Source organism: Scyliorhinus canicula, chromosome 20 (genome assembly GCF_902713615.1).
Source record: "Scyliorhinus canicula chromosome 20, sScyCan1.1, whole genome shotgun sequence".
NCBI lineage: Eukaryota > Metazoa > Chordata > Chondrichthyes > Carcharhiniformes > Scyliorhinidae > Scyliorhinus > Scyliorhinus canicula.
Genome location: NC_052165.1, coordinates 82,164,687 through 82,184,976, shown reverse-complemented (window position 1 = coordinate 82,184,976; position 20,290 = coordinate 82,164,687). Strand labels below are relative to the sequence as shown.

The 20,290-nt window shown below is 50.6% G+C and overlaps 1 protein-coding gene across 1 annotated transcript in view; it reads left to right on the top strand.

The window, feature by feature from the left end:
- nwd1 (NACHT and WD repeat domain containing 1) overlaps window positions 1-20,290 on the top strand; it is a 103,314-nt gene that overhangs the window by 67,455 nt on the left and 15,569 nt on the right. Inside the window, exons 12-16 of the mRNA XM_038780314.1 lie at window positions 294-493; window positions 1,654-1,926; window positions 2,654-2,744; window positions 12,862-13,016; window positions 14,713-14,989. Coding sequence (XP_038636242.1) covers window positions 294-493; window positions 1,654-1,926; window positions 2,654-2,744; window positions 12,862-13,016; window positions 14,713-14,989 — 996 coding nt within the window. The remainder of the gene's footprint in view (window positions 1-293; window positions 494-1,653; window positions 1,927-2,653; window positions 2,745-12,861; window positions 13,017-14,712; window positions 14,990-20,290) is intronic.

Sequence of the window (20,290 nt, the reverse complement as noted above, 5' to 3'; positions counted from 1 at the left end):
AGTCACTCACTTTGGAAATATATCGCCGTTCCTTCACTGCAGCTGGTTCAAAATCCTGGAAATCCCTGCCTTACAGCACAGTGGGTGTACTTACACTATATGGACTGCAGGGGTTCAAGAAAGCAGCTCATCACCACCTTCTCAAGGGCAATTAGGAATGGGCAATAAATGCTGGTCTTGCCAATGAAGTCCACATCCTGCGATATCGGATAAAAAGGTAAAGCTTCTGGAAATTTAGGGTCACATGTAATATGATTCGTCCGCACTAATCAATGTGATTTGTTATGTTATAGCTGAGGTACGATGTATCAAGGTGATTCACAACAAGGCTTATGCTGTGTCTGGGTCCTTTGACCATACGCTGCGTCTGTGGAATCTACTGACTGGGAAAGAGATCTACTCCATCGCAGAGGATCACTCTGACTATCAGCACTTTGCACTGCTCCAGGTGGATGAAGCCATTGATGTGATCTATTCGGTCGCAGGCGCCCAGGTAGAAGAATGCTCCGATTGCTTTTCATAAATAAGATTCCTAAATTCCACTTTCCAATTCCCAATGGGAACTGGAGGGATCATTCCTCAATGCATTCAGTTGAAAGAATCTACTTTACCAAGATTAGGGAGCTCACCCAGTGTATAACTGATCTTGAACAGGACCACAATAGGCATGCTACAATCATCTTCAGGATCTTTATCTTGGGAGGTGACCCCAAAATGGAGCTTTGTTTATTCTTAAGAATCTGGGCAGGAACCAGCAGGTCCATTGTGGGTATGAGTGTTTGGTCAGATATTGAGCAGGCATGGGTGGGAGCTGAGGGGTTTGTCCGTTCTAATTTAGCACAGACAGGTATTAAGCCAGGGTTCTTGCTAGTCCACATGGCTTCAGCATTCACTAGTTGAAAGCCCCATTTGCATTAATGGATATTTATCAAAGAAATGTTGCGGCCTCCTTATCCTCATCCCAATGTTTGTGTTAAAATCAGCTCATTGATATGTTTAATAAGCCCAAACAGGTTTAGATAGCTTCATAACACTTACGGAGAGCCAAGTACAATATATTGTTTTGAATTTCTTAAACCTATAAAACGTCTTTGGCTGATCTGCATCTTAAATCCATTAATGTTCAATGATTCACTGAGAAAAAGCTCGAGGCCGTGCACCTGGCGGCACTGTTGCAGTGAATGGACACTGATGACCACAGAACCTCTTATGCCAGGATCACATATTGGGAATTTGGGTGTGTCCTATATGAGAAGGCATGGGACACACTGATGCCAACTCCTCCAATTTTTAGTGCATGCTGCCAACACCATATTCTATATTGGGTAACTTAATTCATTAAAGATAATCTGAGAATAAAAACGACAATCGATGCTAAGGTCTATCAGCTGAGAGGAGAGTAGGGCTTCAGATGAGAATATCCATGGATATGAAGGGGTTAGCCAAACTGGAGTACAGATATTAGAACTGTTTCTCCTTCAGGTTTATGACATCCTGAAGCTCGTTCTCGATCTCTGCACGGCCGGGGGGGAAATAGCCCGGGGGGGGGGGGGGGGGGGGGGGGGGGGGACATTAGTATTAATGAGAGATTCCCTCTTGTGTGCTGATTCTAATGCTGTTCATTAACCATCTTACAATGTCACTTGCTTTCAGATTAAAGCTTGGCATCTGGAGAATGGAGACCCCCTGTTCCAGATAGCTGGTGGAAACCTGGACCATACAACACACACAGCAGTGCTGGGGTCTGGCAGCTCACTGCTGACTGTGTCTTTTGGGGGCAAGTTGTGTGTGTGGGACAAGGCTAAAGGCACCCTACAGAACACTCACTGTCTCACTGGCCTGAGCATCTCAACCCCGACCTGCATCGCTCCACTGAGAAACCAGGAGAAAGTAGCAGTAGGATTTGATGATGGAGTTCTGGCAATGGTATGGAAAATCAAAGTTTGGGAGATAGCCCCTTTTCTCAATGCTCTGTCAGTATGGTTAGCTCCAAACTGGTAGAACTTTGCCAACCAGGCAGGAACGGCATTGGGCAAAGGTCTTTTGAATTTCTACTCTCTTCGGAGAAGTCCCCAGTCTAGAGCCCTGAAAACAGCTATTAATCAGGACCAGCTTACAATCGAGCACTTTGTGCATATTATATGATGGACACGCAGGTGGTCAGAGCTCACCTGTTAGTCTGAAATCTGTGCTGCCCAACTTCATGTGCATGGTCAGTCCCATCTGGGTGACATGGGTGTGGCGGGTTTCTACCACTGCAATCGATGCAGCGCATGCATGAGGGATTTATGAAGGTTCCTGCAGTTAGTTAAAGATCTGCAGTATCTGTTTAACGATGATCTGGCAGAGGAACCTCAACTTTTCAACCCTTATGGAAAACAAACTCCATTGGGCAGAGGCTGGACACTGGTTCATTCATGGACAGGACAAATCTCTACACCCAAACAGCATTCTGGGAAGAGCAGGGGCTGACAATACTCAGTGCGATACCATGACAGGGAAAGATTTCTGGGTGGATCGATCAAATGGTCTTCCTTGGTTTTGTGTTTATTTTGTGAACTCACAGTGAGTGCGATATGCTTTAAGGACGTCCAGGCTGTCCAAAAAGTATCATGGATCTAATTTCTAAGAAATTCCCTTTCCTTTTCAACAGATCTCTCTGGATGGGAGCTGCGTCACGGAAAAGGTCAGCTTGTCAGTCACATTCCTGGTTGCTTCAGAAGATGAAAATTGCCTTGTGGCAGGTACTATCCTTCAGCACAACATTTCAGAAGGCAGTTTCTCTATTTTCTCTCTCACGGGATGTGGGCGTTGCTGGGCTGGGCCAGCCTTTGTAGCCCAGCCCTAATTGCCCTTGAACTGAATGGTTTACAAGACCGTTTTAGAGCGCAATTAAGAGTTGCTGTGGGTCTGAAGTCACACGTGATCCGTGATTGGACAACAACTGCTAAACAATTCTGATTGTAAGAAGAATTGAAAATTAATTTAAGGTTATCAACCGGGTTCATAGTCTGGTTCATTCATGCATGCCAGATGCTATATATGTATATTCACACACAGGGCCCTTTCCTCAGCAAGCTGAAGGAAGCATATCCACATATGCACATTTTTCAACTGAACAGAAGCTTAGGAGGCAGCCATTCCCTAGTTCATTCCCCATTGCAATGATTTGACCAATCACAGATGACCTGCCCAGTTTCAATTTGAAACAAAAGTATGGCCGCTAACAGTCAAATGTCCTTATTGCATTTTCCATGGCAATGCCTCCACCAATCAGAGTCCATTTCCAACCAATCAGCACTCTCTCCTCATACAGTATGAATTGTTCTCGTGAATGTTGGTTTATCTTGTGAGCTGTCCTGATGAGTGCAAGACAAAAAACTTCCATAGCTCGTCTCCTTTTCAGTAATATGCAGGAATTCAATTGAGTAAACGGTTTACAGTCCGTCATGTTGTGATATGGTGTGCATGCCCATGCAGACAATGACATGTACCTTTAAGATGCTGCCTGGTGACATCACTGTGTGTAACCCTGGAGTATAAACGTACAGCCTCCATGTTAGTTGCTCATTGTTGCTGTGACCTTGTATCAGCAAGACTCTTATGTACATCTTATAAGTCAGTCATGTATTCAAGTAATCAGCCAATGTAACTGTTGGGAGCCAGGCTAGATCAGGCCCATTCAGAACTGTATATAGTTAGAATATAGAACATAGAAAAATACAGCACAGAACAGGCCCTTCGGCCCACGATGTTGTGCCGAACTTTTTCTCCTAGATTAAGAATAAATGAATCTACACCCCACCATTCTACTGTAATCCATGTAGTTATCCAATAGCCGCTTGAAGGTCCCTAATGTTTCCGACTCAACTACTTCCACAGGCAGTGCATTCCATGCCCCCACTACTCTCTGGGTAAAGAACCTACCTCTGACATTCCCCCTATATCTTCCACCATTTACCTTAAATTTATGTCCCCTTGTGGGGGCAGCACGGTGACCTAGTGGTTAGCACAGCTGCCTCACGGTCCCAGGTTCGATCCCGGCTCTGGGTCACTGTCCATGTGGAGTTTGCACATTCTCCCCGTGTCTGCGTGGGTTTCGCCCCCACAACCCAAAAATGTGCAGAGTAGGTGGATTGGCCACGCTAAATTGCCCCTTAATTGGAAAACATAATTGGGTAATCTAAATTTTTTTTTTTTTTAAATTTATGTCCCCTTGTAATGGTTTGTTCCACCTGGGGAAAAAGTCTATCTATTCCCCTGATCATCTTATAAACCTCTACCAAGGGCAGCACGGTGGCCTAGTGGTTAGCACAACCGCCTCACGGCGCTGAGGTCCCAGGTTCGATCCCGGCTCTGGGTCACTGTCCGTGTGGAGTTTGCACGTTCTCCCTGTGTCTGCGTGGGTTTCGCCCCCACAACCCAAAAATGTGCAGAGTAGGTGGATTGGCCACGCTAAATTGCCCCTTAATTGGAAAAAATAATTGGCTAATCTAAATTTTAAAAAAAAAATTTAATTAATAAACCTCTATCAAGTTGCCCCTCATCCTTCTCCGTTCTAATGAGAAAAGGCCGAACACCCTCAATCTTTCCTCGTAAGACCTACTCTCCATTCCAGGCAACATCCTGGTAAATGTCCTTTGCACCTTTTCCAAAGCTTCCACATCCTTCCTAAAATGAGGTGACCAGAACTGCACACAGTACTCCAAATGTGGCCTTACCAAGGTTTATACAGCTGCATCATCACCTCACGGCTCTTAAATTCAATCCTTCTGCTAATGAACGCTAGCAAACCTTCTTCACAGCTCCATCCACTTCAGTGGCAACTTTCAAAGGTCTATGAACATAGACCCAAGGTCTCTCTGCTCCTCCACATTGCCAAGAACCCTACTGTTAACCCTGTATTCCGCGTTCATATTTGTCTTTCCAAAATGGACAACCTCACACTTTTCAGGGTTAAACTCCATCTGCCACTTCTCAGCCCAGCTCTGCATCTTATCTATGTCTCTTTGCAGGCGACAACAGCCCTCCTCACTATCCACAACTCCACCAATCTTCATATAGTCTGCAAATTTACTGACCCACCCTTCAACTCCCTCATCCAAGTCATTAATGAAAATCGCAAACAGCAGAGGACCCAGAACTGATCCCTGCGGTACGCCACTGGTAACTGGGCTCCAGGCAGAATATTTGCCATCCACCACCACTCTCTGACTTCTATTGGATAGCCAGTTCATTATCCAACTGGCCAAATTTCCCACTATCCCATGCCTCCTTACTTTCTGCATAAGTCTACCATGGGGAAGCTTATCAAATGCCTTACTAAAATCCATGTACACCACATCCACTGCTTTACCTTCATCCACATGCTTGGTCACCTCCTCAAAGAAGTCAATAAGACTTGAGGCAAGACCTACCCTCACAAATCCGTGCTGACTGTCCCTAATCAAGCAGTGTCTTTCCAGATGCTCAGAAATCCTATCCCTCAGTACCCTTTCCATTACTTTGTCTACCACCGAAGTAAGACTAACTGGCCTGAAATTCCCAGGGTTATCCCTATTCCCTTTTTTGAACAGGGGAACAACATTCGCCACTCTCCAATCCCCTAGTACCCCCCCCCCCCCCCCCACCCCCCCTGTTGACAGTGAGGACGAAAAGATCATTGTTGCAAGTAAAAATCTTCTGATGTTCATCTTCTGATGCTTGTCAACCTCAATATCGTACTTAGTATAAATAGCACAGAGGTTGATCCTTTGAGGTCTACATCAAAATCCTCAACATATACGTGGTAGCAGATTCCAACATGCCACATTAATCCAGAGGCTCCATGATTTCATACTCGTGCAACTAATGGCCTTTACCTGGTTCTGCGTTTATCGCAATGTAAATGACTCCTTCACCATCTCCTGTGGGCAGTGTGAATCATCCTTGGCACCTCTCATGAAAGAGACAGTTAAGGAGAAAGGGACACTGTGGTATTCAGAGTGAAAAATAATGACTCCTGATCAGATTACAAGCAGGAGTGTTAGTGTGGAGTTGATATACTGGACCATATCCAGGCTTGGGCTGACAAGTGGCAAGTTACATTCATGCCAAACAAGTGCCAGGCAATGACCATCTCCTACAAGAGAGGATCTAATGACCACCCCTTGATATTCAATGGCATTACCATCGCTAAATCCCCCACAATCAACATCCTGCGGGTTACCATTGATCAGAAACTGAACTGGGTTAGCCACATTAATACTGTGGCTACCAGGACTGGTCAAAGACTAGGAATCCTACGTTGAGTAACTCACCTCCTGACCCCCTCCAAAACCTGTCCACCATCTACAAGGCACAAGTCAGTCGTGCAATGGAATACTCTCCACTTGCCTAGATGAGTGCAGCTCCAGCAACACTCAAGAAGCTCAACCAGGCCAAGACAGTCGCTTGATTGCTCCCCCTTCCAAAAACATTCAAACCCTCCATCACGACGAACAGTGGCCGTGTGTACCATCTACAAGATGCACTGCAGAACTCACCTAGGGTCCTTCAACAGTACCTTCCAAACCCAAGCCATCTAGAAGCCACCTATCATCTAGAAGGACAAGAGCAGCAGATACCTGGGAACCCCACCATGGAGGTTCCCCTCTAAGTGACTCACCACATTGACTTGGAAATGTATCGCCGTTCCTTCACTGTCGCTGGGGTAACATCCTGGAACTCCCTCCCTAACAGCACAGTGGGTGTACCTCAAGGATTGCAATGGTTCAAGAATGCCACACCACCATCTTCTGAAGGGCAACTAGGGATGGGCAATAAATGCTGGCCTAACTAGCAACAACCACATCCCATAAATGAATTTTTAAAAACTTTACTCCTGCTACACGACACGAGCACTTAAAAACCAACTTTGCTTAACACAATTACAAGGTTATATTTTATATATATATATATATAAAGCACGGTAGCACAGGTGGATAGCACTGTGGCTTCACAGTGCCAGAGTCCCAGGTTCGATTCCTTGCTGGGTCACTGTCTGTGCGGAGTCTGCACGTTCTCCCCGTGTGTGCGTGGGTTTCCTCCGGGTGCTCCGGTTTCCTACCACAGTCCAAAGACGTGCAGGTTAGGTGGATTGGCCATGATAAATTGCCCTTAGTGACCAAAAGGGGCTAGGAGGGGTTATTGGGTTATGAGGATAGAGTGGAAGTGAGGGCTTAAGTGGGTCGGTGCAGACTCGATGGGCTGAATGGCCTCCTTCTGCACTGTATGTTTTATGATTTCCATTGTTTTTTCTCTCAACCAGTTAACCAAGAGAGGGGTCAGCCATTCAATTCAGATGTGGACATCTTTTATGTTTATTTTAAATCACTGTGATTGGCAGTTTGATTTTTAAAAGGATTTTATTTGGTCTGTTATTTTCTGGAAGGCTGTGTTTGTTGACACCGTAGAGGTGTGTTTCTAGTGTTTTATGTTGGGCGGGGTTCAGGAGCATGGGGTGGGATTATTTTTTTTCCAATTAAGGACAATTTAGCGTGGCCAATCCACCTCCCCTGCACATCTTTGGGTTGTGGCTGTGAAACCTACTCAGACACGGGGAGAATGTGCAAACTTCACACAGACAGTGACCCGGGGCCGGGATCGAACCCGGGTCCTCGGCGCCGTGAGGTATCAGTGCTAACCACTGCGCCAACGTGCCACTTTTGGGCTAGGATTAAGATCCAGAAACCAGGAAGTGGGGATTTCTTTGACTGTCTTTGGGTTTTAAATCCTGCCAGAACCCCTTGAAACGGGAAGGAAGAAACTGCACAGACCTGTGAACTGCCCCCTCCCCCAGTGAACTCCCATTACCAACGCAATATTGATCTGCCCCTCCGTCCACCTCCGACCGCACTCGTCCCCCCAGCCGTGTTATTAATCTCCCTGCACTTCAGCTGGAGTCTTTCCGGGGACATTCCCCACCGATATACAGCCCGGCCTTGTTTCCACGTGGGGGGAATTCAATGATCTGAAATTTGGCACGACCAGAAGATCCCAACAGCGGGAAAGGCCGGAAATCCCTGTGCACAGTATTTCTGGAAAGTATTCCCCCATCCGGGCGAGTCATTTTGAGGAGTTTGCCTGCAGCTTTCAGCACTGACCGACATTGACACCCAGTCCACCAACACCTCCATTTTAAAATGATCATCTTGCGGTGGAATAACCCTCATGAGACCCATGGGGATGGCCCAATTGATTGGCCCATGGGGCACGTGGAATACGAGCTCCCCCACTGGGGGGGCCGAGGCCTAGCAGCTGGAACATGTGAACCCGCTATGTAAAAGCTGGCTTGGATTGGGACTGGCAAGATCATTACTCCCGGCTGGGACATATGTGCTGTACGCCACGTTGCAGTCTTTACTCTTGTTTGCCTGAATGGACCTTCATTGTTCAACCTTCTCGGGACCCCTGAGGATATTATACAAAGCCCCACCCCATCTCGGCAACCTCCAATAGCTCTTTAACCCTCCAATATTAACTTCTTGTGTATCGCTGATATTAATGGCTTCATCTGCCTGGCCTCCAAGGTCTGCAATTCCCTCTCTGCCTCCCCACTTCTCAGTCCACTTTTATAACCTTTCCTGGAACCCACTCTTTTGACTGAAGGTTTAGTCACCTGCCTTAATATCGCCTCTTGTGGCACAGTGTCAATTTCTGTTGAAGGCGCTGTATAAATGTAAGCTGTTATTATTGTTGCAGTCATGGTCAGATAGCTTGCGAGGAATTAAAGAGGACGAGAAGCAATACATTGCACAGCATAGCATAGCAAACATTGCTTTTACACTCAGGTAGATAGTTAAGTTTAAAACAACTGTAAATCTATGTTGCGTTAATGCTCCTTCCCCCGTGGGGTGTGATGTTCCAGAGCGCCCCCCCCCCCCCGCCGCCGCAGTGTGATTTTTAGTGGTGGAGATGGCTCATCGTCAGCCACCGGTGGGGTCTTCCAATGTCAAACAGCATGTTGCATGGCCCACCCGCCCGCTGCATTGGCGAGACTGGAAGATCCAGCTGGTGTAAAGGACTGGAAAATCCCATCCATTATCTTTCATCTTCTCCATTTAGTGTCAACAGACAATCTTATCCTGGGATAACTTAATGAAAATGAAATGAAATGAAAATGAAAATCGCTTATGGTCATGAGTAGACTTCAATGAAGTTACTGTGAAAAGCCCCTAGTCGCCACATTCCGGCGCCTGTTCGGGGAGGCTGTTATGGGATTGCTCAATAGCAAATGATGTATTCAACAACAATTTTATCAGCTGCTCCAGACACTGTAGCTTCTGATTTACATTTGTTTTCACTCCTTCTTGTTATGGACCTGTCTCAGTGCACTGAGCCAGTTGTGGCACAGTTCTTGCGGGGGGGGGGGGGGGGGGGTGTTTTGATTCCCAGTGCAGGTAGACCACTGCTTCGTGAAAACATAACTCAACAATTACTCCCCACCATCAGCACCTTCCACCAGTTCACAGATGCTTTACCCCCTTCATGTCCTACCTTTCGAAACCCAATTCACAGACCCTAGCTCCTCAACCATTTACTCAGAATATTTCTATTCCAAACCTCCCTGTGCAGCTGGATCTCTGACTTCCTCACCAACAGACCGCAATCTGTCAGGATTGGCAACAGCACATCCTCCACAATAGTCCTCAACACCGGGGCCCCACAAGGATGTGCGCTCAGTCCTCTACTGTACTCCCTATACACGCGACTGACACCCCCAATCTTGGAAAAAGCTTCTTGCTATCCACCCTGTCCACACCTCTCATAATTTTGTAGACCTCAATCAGGTCGCCCCTCAACCTCCGTCTTTCCAATCAATACAATCCTAATCTACTCGACCTTTCTTCATAGCTAGCCCCCTCCATACCAGGCAACATCCTGGTGAACCTCCTCTGCACCCTCTCCAAAGCATCCACATCCTTCTGGTGATGTGGCGACCAGAACTGCATGCAGTATTCCAAATGTGGCCTAACCAAAGTCCTATACAACTGTAACATGACCTGCCGACTCTTGTACTCAATACCCCGTCCGATGAAGGCAAGCATGCTGTATGCCTTCTTGACCACTCTATCAACCTGCGTTGCCACCTTCAGGGTACAATGGACCTGAACTCCCAGATCTCTCTGTACATCAATTTTCCCCAGGCCCCTTCCATTGACCATATAGTCCGCTCTTGAATTTGATCTTCCAAAATGCATCACCTCGCATTTGCCTGGATTGAACTCCATCTGCCATTTCTCTGCCCAACTCTCCAATCTATCTATATTTTGTTGTATAACAGTTCTCTGACAGTCCGCCTCGCTATCTGCAACTCCACCAATCTTTGTATCATCTGCAAACTTGCTAATCAGACCACCTATACCTTCCTCCAGGTCATTTATGTAGATCACAAACAACAGTGGTCCGAGCACGGATCCCTGTGGAACACCACTAGTCACCTTTCTCCATTTTGAGACAATCCCTTCCACCACTACTCTCTGTCTCCTGTTACCCAGCCAGTTCTTTATCCATCTAGCTAGTACACTCTGAACCCCATACAACTTCACTTTTTCCATCAACCTGCCATGGGAAAAGTTTGTGAATGATACGACTGTGGTGGGCCGTATCTCAAACACGACGAATCAGACTACAGGAGGGAGATAAATCACTTGGTTGCATGCTGCACCGAAAACAACCTCTCTCTAAATGCCGGAAAGACCAAGGAACTGATCATCGACTTCAGGAAGCGTAGCACGACACGCACCCCCGTCAGTTCCGATGGCTCTGAAGTGGAGATGGTCGATAGCTTTAAGTTCCTGGGGGTCACCATCACCAACAGTCTGTCCTGGTCCACTCACATTGATGCAACAATCAGGAAAGCCCAACAACTTCTCTACTTCCTGCGGAAGCTAAAGAAATTCGGCCTGTCTGCATCGACTCTCACAAACTTCTACAGATGTGTCATAGAGAGCATCCTATCCGGCTGTATCACAGCCTGGCAACTGCTCAGTCCAAGATCGCAAAAAACTGCAGAGTGTGGTGAACTCAGCCCAAAGCATCACACAAGCTTGCCACCCCCACATTGATTCTGTATACACCCCCCGCTGCCTCAGGAAGGCAGACAGCATTGTCAGAGACCCCTCCTACCCAGGCATTGCCTTCTTCCAGACCCTTCCATCAGGCAGAAGGTACAGAAGTCTGAAGACCCGCATGTCCAGACATAGGAACAGCTTCTTCCCCACAGCTACAAGACTCCTCAACGACTCCCCCTCGGACTGATCTGTTCCCTGTAAGAACACTATTCATGATGCCCTATGCTGCTCTTGTTCATGTATTTGCTTTGTTTGGCCTCTTGTTCCGCAATGTAACCAATCACTGTTTGTTCATGTACAATTTGTCAATGTACTCTGTTGATTATTCTTTTTGTCTACTTTGTACGTACTGTGTACGTTCCCTTGGCCGCAGAACAATACTTTTCACTGTACTTCGGTACATGTGACAATAAATCAAATCAAATATTTCATCCTTGCATCTTCTTCACCTCCCCTCACCAGTCCAGGCAATCACTCCTATCCATAGCACCCCCTCCCCCTCACTTCTAACCACTCAAAGACTTCTACCTGGATTCTGTGGTTGCTCTGGAGTGCCTCAATGCAGCTCCATAACGGTTCAAGAATTCCTGATCCGACGAGAATTCCCACCCACAATATGCAACTACATCTGATCCTTAAAGGTCAGAGGGGAATTGCAGTGGGGATCAAGAACAGTGGTGTGGAGAATGGGCACCAGGGGCTGGTTTAGCTCACTAGGGGCTGGTTTAGCTCACTAGGCTAAATCGCTGGCTTTTAAAGCAGACCAAGCAGGCCAGCAGCACGGTTCGATTCCCGTACCAGCCTCCCCGGACAGGCGCCGGAATGTGGTGGCTAGGGGCTTTTCACAGTAACTTCATTGAAGCCTACTCATGACAATAAGTGATTTTCATTTCATTTCATTTTTTCATTTCTGTGTACAAAAACACATATTAATGTAGTCACATTCGCTGACTATTCAATGGCTGCCTTAGAGACCCAGTTATTTTGGGTTATCACTGTCTGGATCTTAGATGTCCAAGTAGGCTAAATAATAAGAAAAACCCTTGGAAGACCTGTTCTGTTTGAATCGTCAATGCAGTGAGACCCAGTTTGAAAAACAAAGAGCGAACAAAAGGAACTGAGGGTAATTAGAGAAAATCACACAGCAATACCACTTGACAATGGCCTGATGAATCATGTGACAGGTGCAGCTATTGGCTCGTGACTGGACAGCACCTCAGTCATGTGACTAACTGCCTGACACCCAGGCCCTGTTCGATGTTCAACGCTCTGGAACTCTCATCTGAACTGTGGTAGGAAGTTCAGCCTTTCCTGTCCTGTCTTTCTTTCAGGCCATGGCTGATCTATCTTTCAACATTATGTATGTAAATTTTATTTCCTTGTCTCCTGATGACCCAAGAAAAAAAATCTATTTATCGAAGGCATGAAGGCTTCCAGCATTTACAGCCTCCTGAGGAGAAAGTTCCAGACTTCCATCATCTTTTATGTGATCAAGTGTTCCCTGAGTTTGCTCCTTGCATACACAGGTCCAATTTTGTTTGATACCGTCTTGGTCTAGACTTGCGAACCATGCAGGTTTTCAGGCTGTTATCAGGGACTGACGGGGAAGATAGAGAGAAACCGGTCCCACTGGTTGGGGTGACTAGGACTAAGAAATATAATTTTCCCAAAAAGGATGATAGAGTTTGATGAACATCAGCAGCAGCTGCTGCTAAGTCTCAAAGAACTCAGGACTTTAATATTCTCAATTTTTTTTTTAAAATTACAGGCTTCGGAATGTATGCCCGAGTTTACAAACTGGATTGCAGTTCATCTCTGAAAGCCCTGAAGACAGATCTAGAACATGGTGGCAACGTTCAGACTGCAGTGTTCAGTAAGGATGGGAGATTACTGATCACAGGCTCCAACGATGAGACCATTCGGGTAAGGTGGTGTTGTTGGAATTGTCATTAAAGAGCTACAGCTCCATAATCCTGCATTCTATCAATCCCCTCCATTCTTCCTGCACTCAAGCCCCTTGATCCGAAACCATTTTACCTCAAAACCTCCCTGTCTGCTTGCAAATGCCTCCTGAAAATTAAAATTACTTCATCAATCTACTCAAAGGCAACTGGGGATGGATGATATTTAAAATAAATAGGGGATTCTTTTTGGCTCTCAGAGTGTTGATTTAAACAGCGAGGGCAACATTTAACTGGCAGAGGTATTCCTTGTCCCGTCACCTGAAGAGTCAGCCGTGAACACATCCCCACTATGCCAACTGCTTCTCCGCCATTTAAATCTCCATAATGGGAATGGGAGGCTTCCATCGCTTACTTGGGAGGATGCCTCACCTCACAGAGCTGCCCGCCAATCTGATAGGCTGCCAGCAGGAGTGATGGCCAGAACTGGGACTACAGCAGCCCCCAGATTCTATGTTCTGGAGCCCACTCGGGAGGGCGGGAGATCCTATGGCAGGGAGGAGAGGTGATGTCTGCAGGGGGAAGTGTGGAGAGGGGGTTAGTGGTCTTGATGGAGAGGTTGGAGCAGGGGGAAGCACTTGAGGGGTGTGTGGAGAAGAGCAGACCTTGAGGGGAGGTGGGTGCCCGATGTAGGAGGAGGATGTTTGAGGAAGGTGCCACACCTTTCCTTGTCTGAGACTTGAACAGGGTAACCCACTGAGCTTACACACCAACCAACCCCCCCTCCCCTCTCCCCCTCCCTCCCCTCTCCCCTCTCCTCCTCCCCCCTCCCCTCCCCTCCCTCCTCCCTCCCTCCCTCCCTCCTCTCCTCCCCCCTCCCCTCTCCCCTCCCCCCTCCCCTCCCCTCTCCCCTCCTCCCCTCACCCTTGCCAAAACCAAACTCCACCCCATCTTCTCTTGCCGACACCATTGGGTCATTGACGGACAGGCCACCCTCGGCCTGGCTCTCCAGGGCTGAAGTTGGCAATAGGTTTGGAAGGGCAGGAGGGCTTTGGGAAGGTCACCTGGGTAATTTAATAGGTTCTCCCCTGACACTGCCCCGCGTCTCACAACAATGATGGATTGGCCAGTGAGCTTCATGTACCTCCCTGCTTCCATGATGCGTCTCCCTTTCCAATGCTGAACTCCCCCTTTGCAAAGAGACTTGATGGTGAGACTCCCTCTGTACAAATAACGAGACCTCATTAAAGCTACCCCACCCGGAGTATAACATTGGGCGGGTGTGGAATATGGATATCAAACCCAAACTCGGCCAATTTCCAGCCAGTGGGCTGGGCTGCAATAAAAGTTTGCTGATTCGCAATCACCTGATTTACATGATCGCACAAAGTGAAGATCTACCCCTTAGTGTGGCCCATCAGACACAGAGCCCAGGTCACACAACTAACTCCCAACTGCAGAGTGGCACTCCCAGCCCTGATACATTTATCTTGCATATTGGAGTAGGAGGAAATTAGGGAAAGGAAGCATTAAAACGTTCAGGATGCATGGAGTGATAATAAGAAGCTGAGTTTAGTATTTGCAACAAATGTAGTGGAATCCATTGAGGGAGCTAATATATCCAGGGGCAGATCCCAGAGTCTATCCCTGCCTCCCAGCTTCGCTGATTATTACCCATAACGGCCAAATTGTGGTAAATATTTATTGTCTCGTTCTAGGTGTGGAGCTTATTGGACAATGTAAAGCTGATGGACTCAATGGAAGGTATGGGAGTTCCCATCACCTCACTCTCGGTATCTGGAAACACCTTGATATCCGCATCACACAGTGCCTACTACCTTAAGATCTGGAGCCTAGCCTACGATCGCCAGCACAAAACCGTCACAACTTTCCATAACCGCACTGCAATCAGCGGCTTGTCGCAAGATGGGAAATTAGTGTGCTTTCCGCAAACTGGGGACTTGGAGAAAATAGTCATCTGGGATTGTGAAGAAGGTGGGGCTGAGATTATTCAGGACATGAGGTATTATTGAACATAACTTACCTGGTAAAACAGAAAAAGGTTGACCCCTCTCCAGCTGAGCGTGAGCGCGAGTGGCTGAAGTATCTCAGTAGAGTGACATCCTATGTGACTCTGACAGTGGTAAACAGTCTCTGCTGCTCCTTGGCAACCTATGATAGAGTTGGCCACACCATCTTTTTCCAATGCTTTCCCACCATTGTCCAGGTGTGTGGGTCTGAACTTTGCCTGGTTCTGGCCCAATCCCACAAACGATCTGTCTTTGTCCTCTTCCTATTTCTAGGGGCTGGTTTAGCTCACTGGGCTAAATCGCTGGCTTTTAAAGCAGACCAAGGCAGGCCAGCAGCACGGTTCGATTCCCGTACCAGCCTCCCCGGACAGGCGCCGGAATGTGGCGACTAGGGGCTTTTCACAGTAACTTCATTGAAGCCTACTCGTGACAATAAGCGATTTTCATTTTCATTTTTCTATTTCCCAGCTACATCACAGAAAACGCCGTGTCACCTTTCACATGCACGCTGACAATATCCAGCTCCTCTCTCAACTCCTCCACCAGCCCTAAAGCGTCCACCTGCTTGAACATCATGCAGTACTCAATGAGTAGAAATTTCCTTCAATAACATATATAGGGCAACTGATGCCATTGGCTGGAATTCTCTGGCCGTTCTCTCGCGGTGGGATTTTCCGCCGTGAGTTTCCGGGCGGCCTGGGGTGGTTTCAATAGGAATTCCCAATGACAAGTAGCAGGAGTAGAGAATCCCACTGCCAGCGATTAGACGTGTCTATTCCCACTTGCAAAGCTTCTCCCGACTCTGCCCCATCACAGCTTCATCTGCTGCTGAAACTCTTATCCATGCCTCCTTATCCCTAGACCTGACTACACCAACATACTCCTGTAAATGTGAGGTCATAGAATTATAGAATCAGGGAATTTACAGTGCAGAAGGAAGCCATTCGGCCCTTCGAGTCTGCACCGGCCCTTGGAAAGAGCACGCTATCTAAGCCCATACCTCCACCCTATCCTCACACCTGCACGCTATCCCGGAACCCCACCTAACCTTTTTTGGACACTAAGGGCAATTTAGCATGGCCAATCCACCTAACTTGCGCATCTTTGGACTGTGGGAGGAAACCGGAGCACCCGGAGGAAACCCACGCAGACACGGGGAGAACGTGCAGACTCCGCACAGACAGTGACCCAAGCCGGGAAACCCAAACTCTGCCGTCTGTATCCTAAATCTCACCACATCCTGTTTACCCATCACCCTTGTCCTCACTGACTTACATTCATTAAACAACACTAATTCTCCCTCTCTTCCCCATCCCTATCTCTGTAACCTCCTCAGTTCATTGACCCACTGAGACAACTGTACTCTCCAAATTCAGTGTCTTGTTCAATCCTGATTTTAATCACTCCATCATTGGTGGTGCTTCCTTAAGCTGCCCAGACTCTAAGCTCTGGAATTTCATCATTAAATCTCTCCTTTCTTCTTTAAGACACTTCCTAAAACTTGTGTCCTAGACAAAGCTACTGGCCATCAGCCCTCAGTGTCCAATTTTACTTCTGTAAAGGGCTGTGGCACATTTGAATATGTTAAAGGCACTATATAAATACAAGTTGTTGTTGTAGGCAAGCTATCCAACATCACTTCAATAGGTGATTAAATAGCATGACTTAGTTCCCACTAACTGGAATAGTGCCGCTGATAAAAATGAGGCAGATGTGCTCGATTTGCACTTGAATATGAAACAAATTCAGTGTTGGCGATGAGGGATGGCCGGAGATGGAGCAGTGGGGGAATTCTCTGGTTCCCCAGTCGCGTGTTTCTCGATGGCATGCCGTTGGCTGGTGGCAGGATATTCTACTCCCACTGGGGAATTCCCATTGAAGCCAACACACGCTGCCAGGGAATCCAGGGTGTGCGCTGCGTCGGGAAAGAGGAATTGGGGAATTTTGGCCAGTGTCTTCTCAACCACCGGTGGTGATGGTGGTGGTGGTGGCAGCTGTGGTGGTGATGGGGGCAGTGGTGGTGATGGTGGGGGCAGTGGCGGTGGTGGTGGTGATGGTGGTGGTGGTGATGGTGGTGGTGGTGATGGTGGTGGGGCAGTGGTGATGGTGGTGGTGGTGGTGATGGTGGGGGCAGTGGTGGTGGTGGTGGGGGGGTGGGGGCAGTGGTGGTGGTGATGGTGATGGTGGGGGCAGTGGTGGTGGTGGTGACGGTGGAGGCAGTGGTGGGGGCAGTGGTGGTGGTGGGGGCAGTGGTGGTGGTGGGGGGGGTGGGGGCAGTGGTGGTGGTGATGGTGGGGGCAGTGGTGGTGGTGGTGGTGGTGATGGGGGCAGTGGTGGTGGTGGGGGGGGGTGGGGGCAGTGGTGGTGGTGGTGGTGGTGGGGGCAGTGGTGGTGGTGGGGGGGTGGGGGCAGTGGTGGTGGTGGTGGTGGGGGCAGTGGTGGTGGGGGCAGTGGTGGGGGGTGGGGGCAGTGGTGGTGGTGATGGTGATGGTGGGGCAGTGGTGGTGGTGGGGGGGTGGGGGCAGTGGTGGTGGTGGGGGGGGGTGGGGGCAGTGGTGGTGGGGGGTGGGGGCAGTGGTGGTGGTGATGGTGGGGCAGTGGTGGTGGTGGTGATGGTGGTGGTGGTGGGGGCAGTGGTGGTGGTGGTGATGGTGGTGATGGTGGGGGCAGTGGTGGTGGTGATGGTGGGGGCAGTGGTGGTGGTGATGGGGCAGTGGTGGTGGGGGGGGTGGGGGCAGTGGTGGTGGTGATGGGGCAGTGGTGGTGGTGGTGGGGGGGTGGGGGCAGTGGTGGTGATGGTGATGGTGGGGGCAGTGGTGGTGGTGGGGGGGTGGGGGCAGTGGTGGTGATGGTGATGGTGGGGGCAGTGGTGGTGGTGATGGGGGCAGTGGTGGTGGGGGGGGGGGGTGGGGGCAGTGGTGGTGGTGATGGGGCAGTGGTGGTGGTGGTGGGGGGTGGGGGCAGTGGTGGTGGTGGTGATGGTGGGGGCAGTGGTGGTGGTGATGGGGCAGTGGTGGTGGTGGGGGGGTGGGGGCAGTGGTGGTGGTGATGGGGCAGTGGTGGTGGTGGTGGGGGGGTGGGGGCAGTGGTGGTGGTGGTGATGGTGGGGGCAGTGGTGGTGGTGGTGATGGTGGGGGCAGTAGTGGTGATGATGGTGGGGGCAGTGGTGGTGGTGATGGTGGGGGCAGTGGTGGTGGTGATGGGTGCAGTGGTGGTGGTGGGGGGGGGGGGTGGGGGCAGTGGTGGTGGTGATGGGTGCAGTGGTGGTGGTGGGGGGGTTGGGGCAGTGGTGGTGGTGGGGGGGTGGGGGCAGTGGTGGTGGTGGTGATGGTGGGGGCAGTGGTGGTGGTGATGGTGGTGGTGGTGATGGTGGTGGGGCAGTGGTGGTGATGGTGGGGCAGTGGTGGTGGGGGGGTGGGGGCAGTGGTGGTGGTGATGGTGATGGTGGGGGCAGTGGTGGTGGTGGGGGGGTGGGGGGGGGGGGGTGGGGGCAGTGGTGGTGGTGATGGTGATGGTGATGGGGGCAGTGGTGGTGGTGATGGGGGTGGTGGTGGTGGTGATGGGGGCAGTGGTGGTGGAGGGGGTGGGGGGGGGGTGGGGGCAGTGGCGGTGGTGATGGGGGCAGTGGTGGTGGTGATGGTGGTGGTGGTGATGGTGGTGGGGCAGTGGTGGTGATGGTGGGGCAGTGGTGGTGGGGGGGTGGGGGCAGTGGTGGTGGTGGTGTTGATGGGGGCAGTGGTGGTGGTGATGGTGGGGGCAGTGGTGGTGATGATGGTGGGGGCAGTGGTGGTGGTGGTGATGGTGGGGGCAGTGGTGATGGTGGTGATGGTGGGGGCAGTGGCGGTGGTGGTGATGGTGGGGGCAGTGGTGGTGGTGGGGGGGCGGGGGCAGTGGTGGTGGTGATGGTGGGGGCAGTGGTGGTGGTGGTGATGGTGGGGGCAGTGGTGGTGGTGGTGATGGTGGGGGCAGTGGTGATGGTGGTGATGGTGGGGGCAGTGGCGGTGGTGGTGATGGTGGGGGCAGTGGTGGTGGTGGGGGGGGCGGGGGCAGTGGTGGTGGTGATGGTGGGGGCAGTGGTGGTGGTGGTGATGGTGGGGGCAGTGGTGGTGGTGATGGTGGGGGCAGTGGCGGTGGTGGTGATGGTGGGGGCAGTGGTGGTGGTGGGGGGGCGGGGGCAGTGGTGGTGGTGATGGTGGGGGCAGTGGTGGTGGTGGTGATGGTGGGGGCAGTGGTGGTGGTGATGGTGGGGGCAGTGGCGGTGGTGGTGATGGTGGGGGCAGTGGTGGTGGTGGGGGGGGCGGGGGCAGTGGTGGTGGTGATGGTGGGGGCAGTGGCGGTGGTGGTGATGGTGGGGGCAGTGGTGATGGTGGTGATGGTGGGGGCAGTGGCGGTGGTGGTGATGGTGGGGGCAGTGGTGGTGGTGGGGGGGCGGGGGCAGTGGTGGTGGTGATGGTGGGGGCAGTGGTGGTGGTGGTGATGGTGGGGGCAGTGGTGGTGGTGATGGTGGGGGCAGTGGTGGTGGTGGGGGCAGTGGTGGTGGTGGTGATGGTGGGGGCAGTGGTGGTGGTGATGGTGGTGGTGGTGATGGTGGTGGGGCAGTGGTGGTGATGGTGGTGGTGGTGGTGGGGTGGTTGGGGGCAGTGGTGGTGGTGATGGTGATGGTGGGGGCAGTGGTGGTGATGGGGGGGTGGGGGGGTGGGGGCAGTGGTGGCGGTGATGGTGATGGGGGCAGTGGTGGTGGTGATGGGGGTGGTGGTGATGGGGGCAGTGGTGGTGGAGGGGGGTGGGGGGGGTGGGGGGGGGTGGCGGTGGTGATGGGGGCAGTGGTGGTGGTGATGGTGGGGGCAGTGGTGGTGGTGGTGATGGTGGGGGCAGTGGCGGTGGTGGTGATGGTGGGGGCAGTGGTGGTGGGGGCTGTGGTGGTGGTGGGGGGTGGGTTGTGTTGGTTACGGCTCTGTCAGTAGCAACCCATCCAATTTGAACACGTGCCTTAGCCACAAGAGAAACCTGGCTGGATTTTTACAAAAGCAGGGCTTTCTCTCCGTAGATAATGCTGCATTTTACAAGCTCCCGCTCGATCAGTTTTCAGTGAGGAAGAGGGGGGTGGGCTCACATAAAATAGTGTGATGCCCAGCCCACACATTCCCACCCATCCCCTGACCTCACCCCCATTCTCTGTAAAGCGTATTATTTGTTCATGGAATGTGAGTGTCGCTGGTTGGGCCAGTATTTCTTGCCCATCCCTAATTGCCCTGGAGGGGGAAGT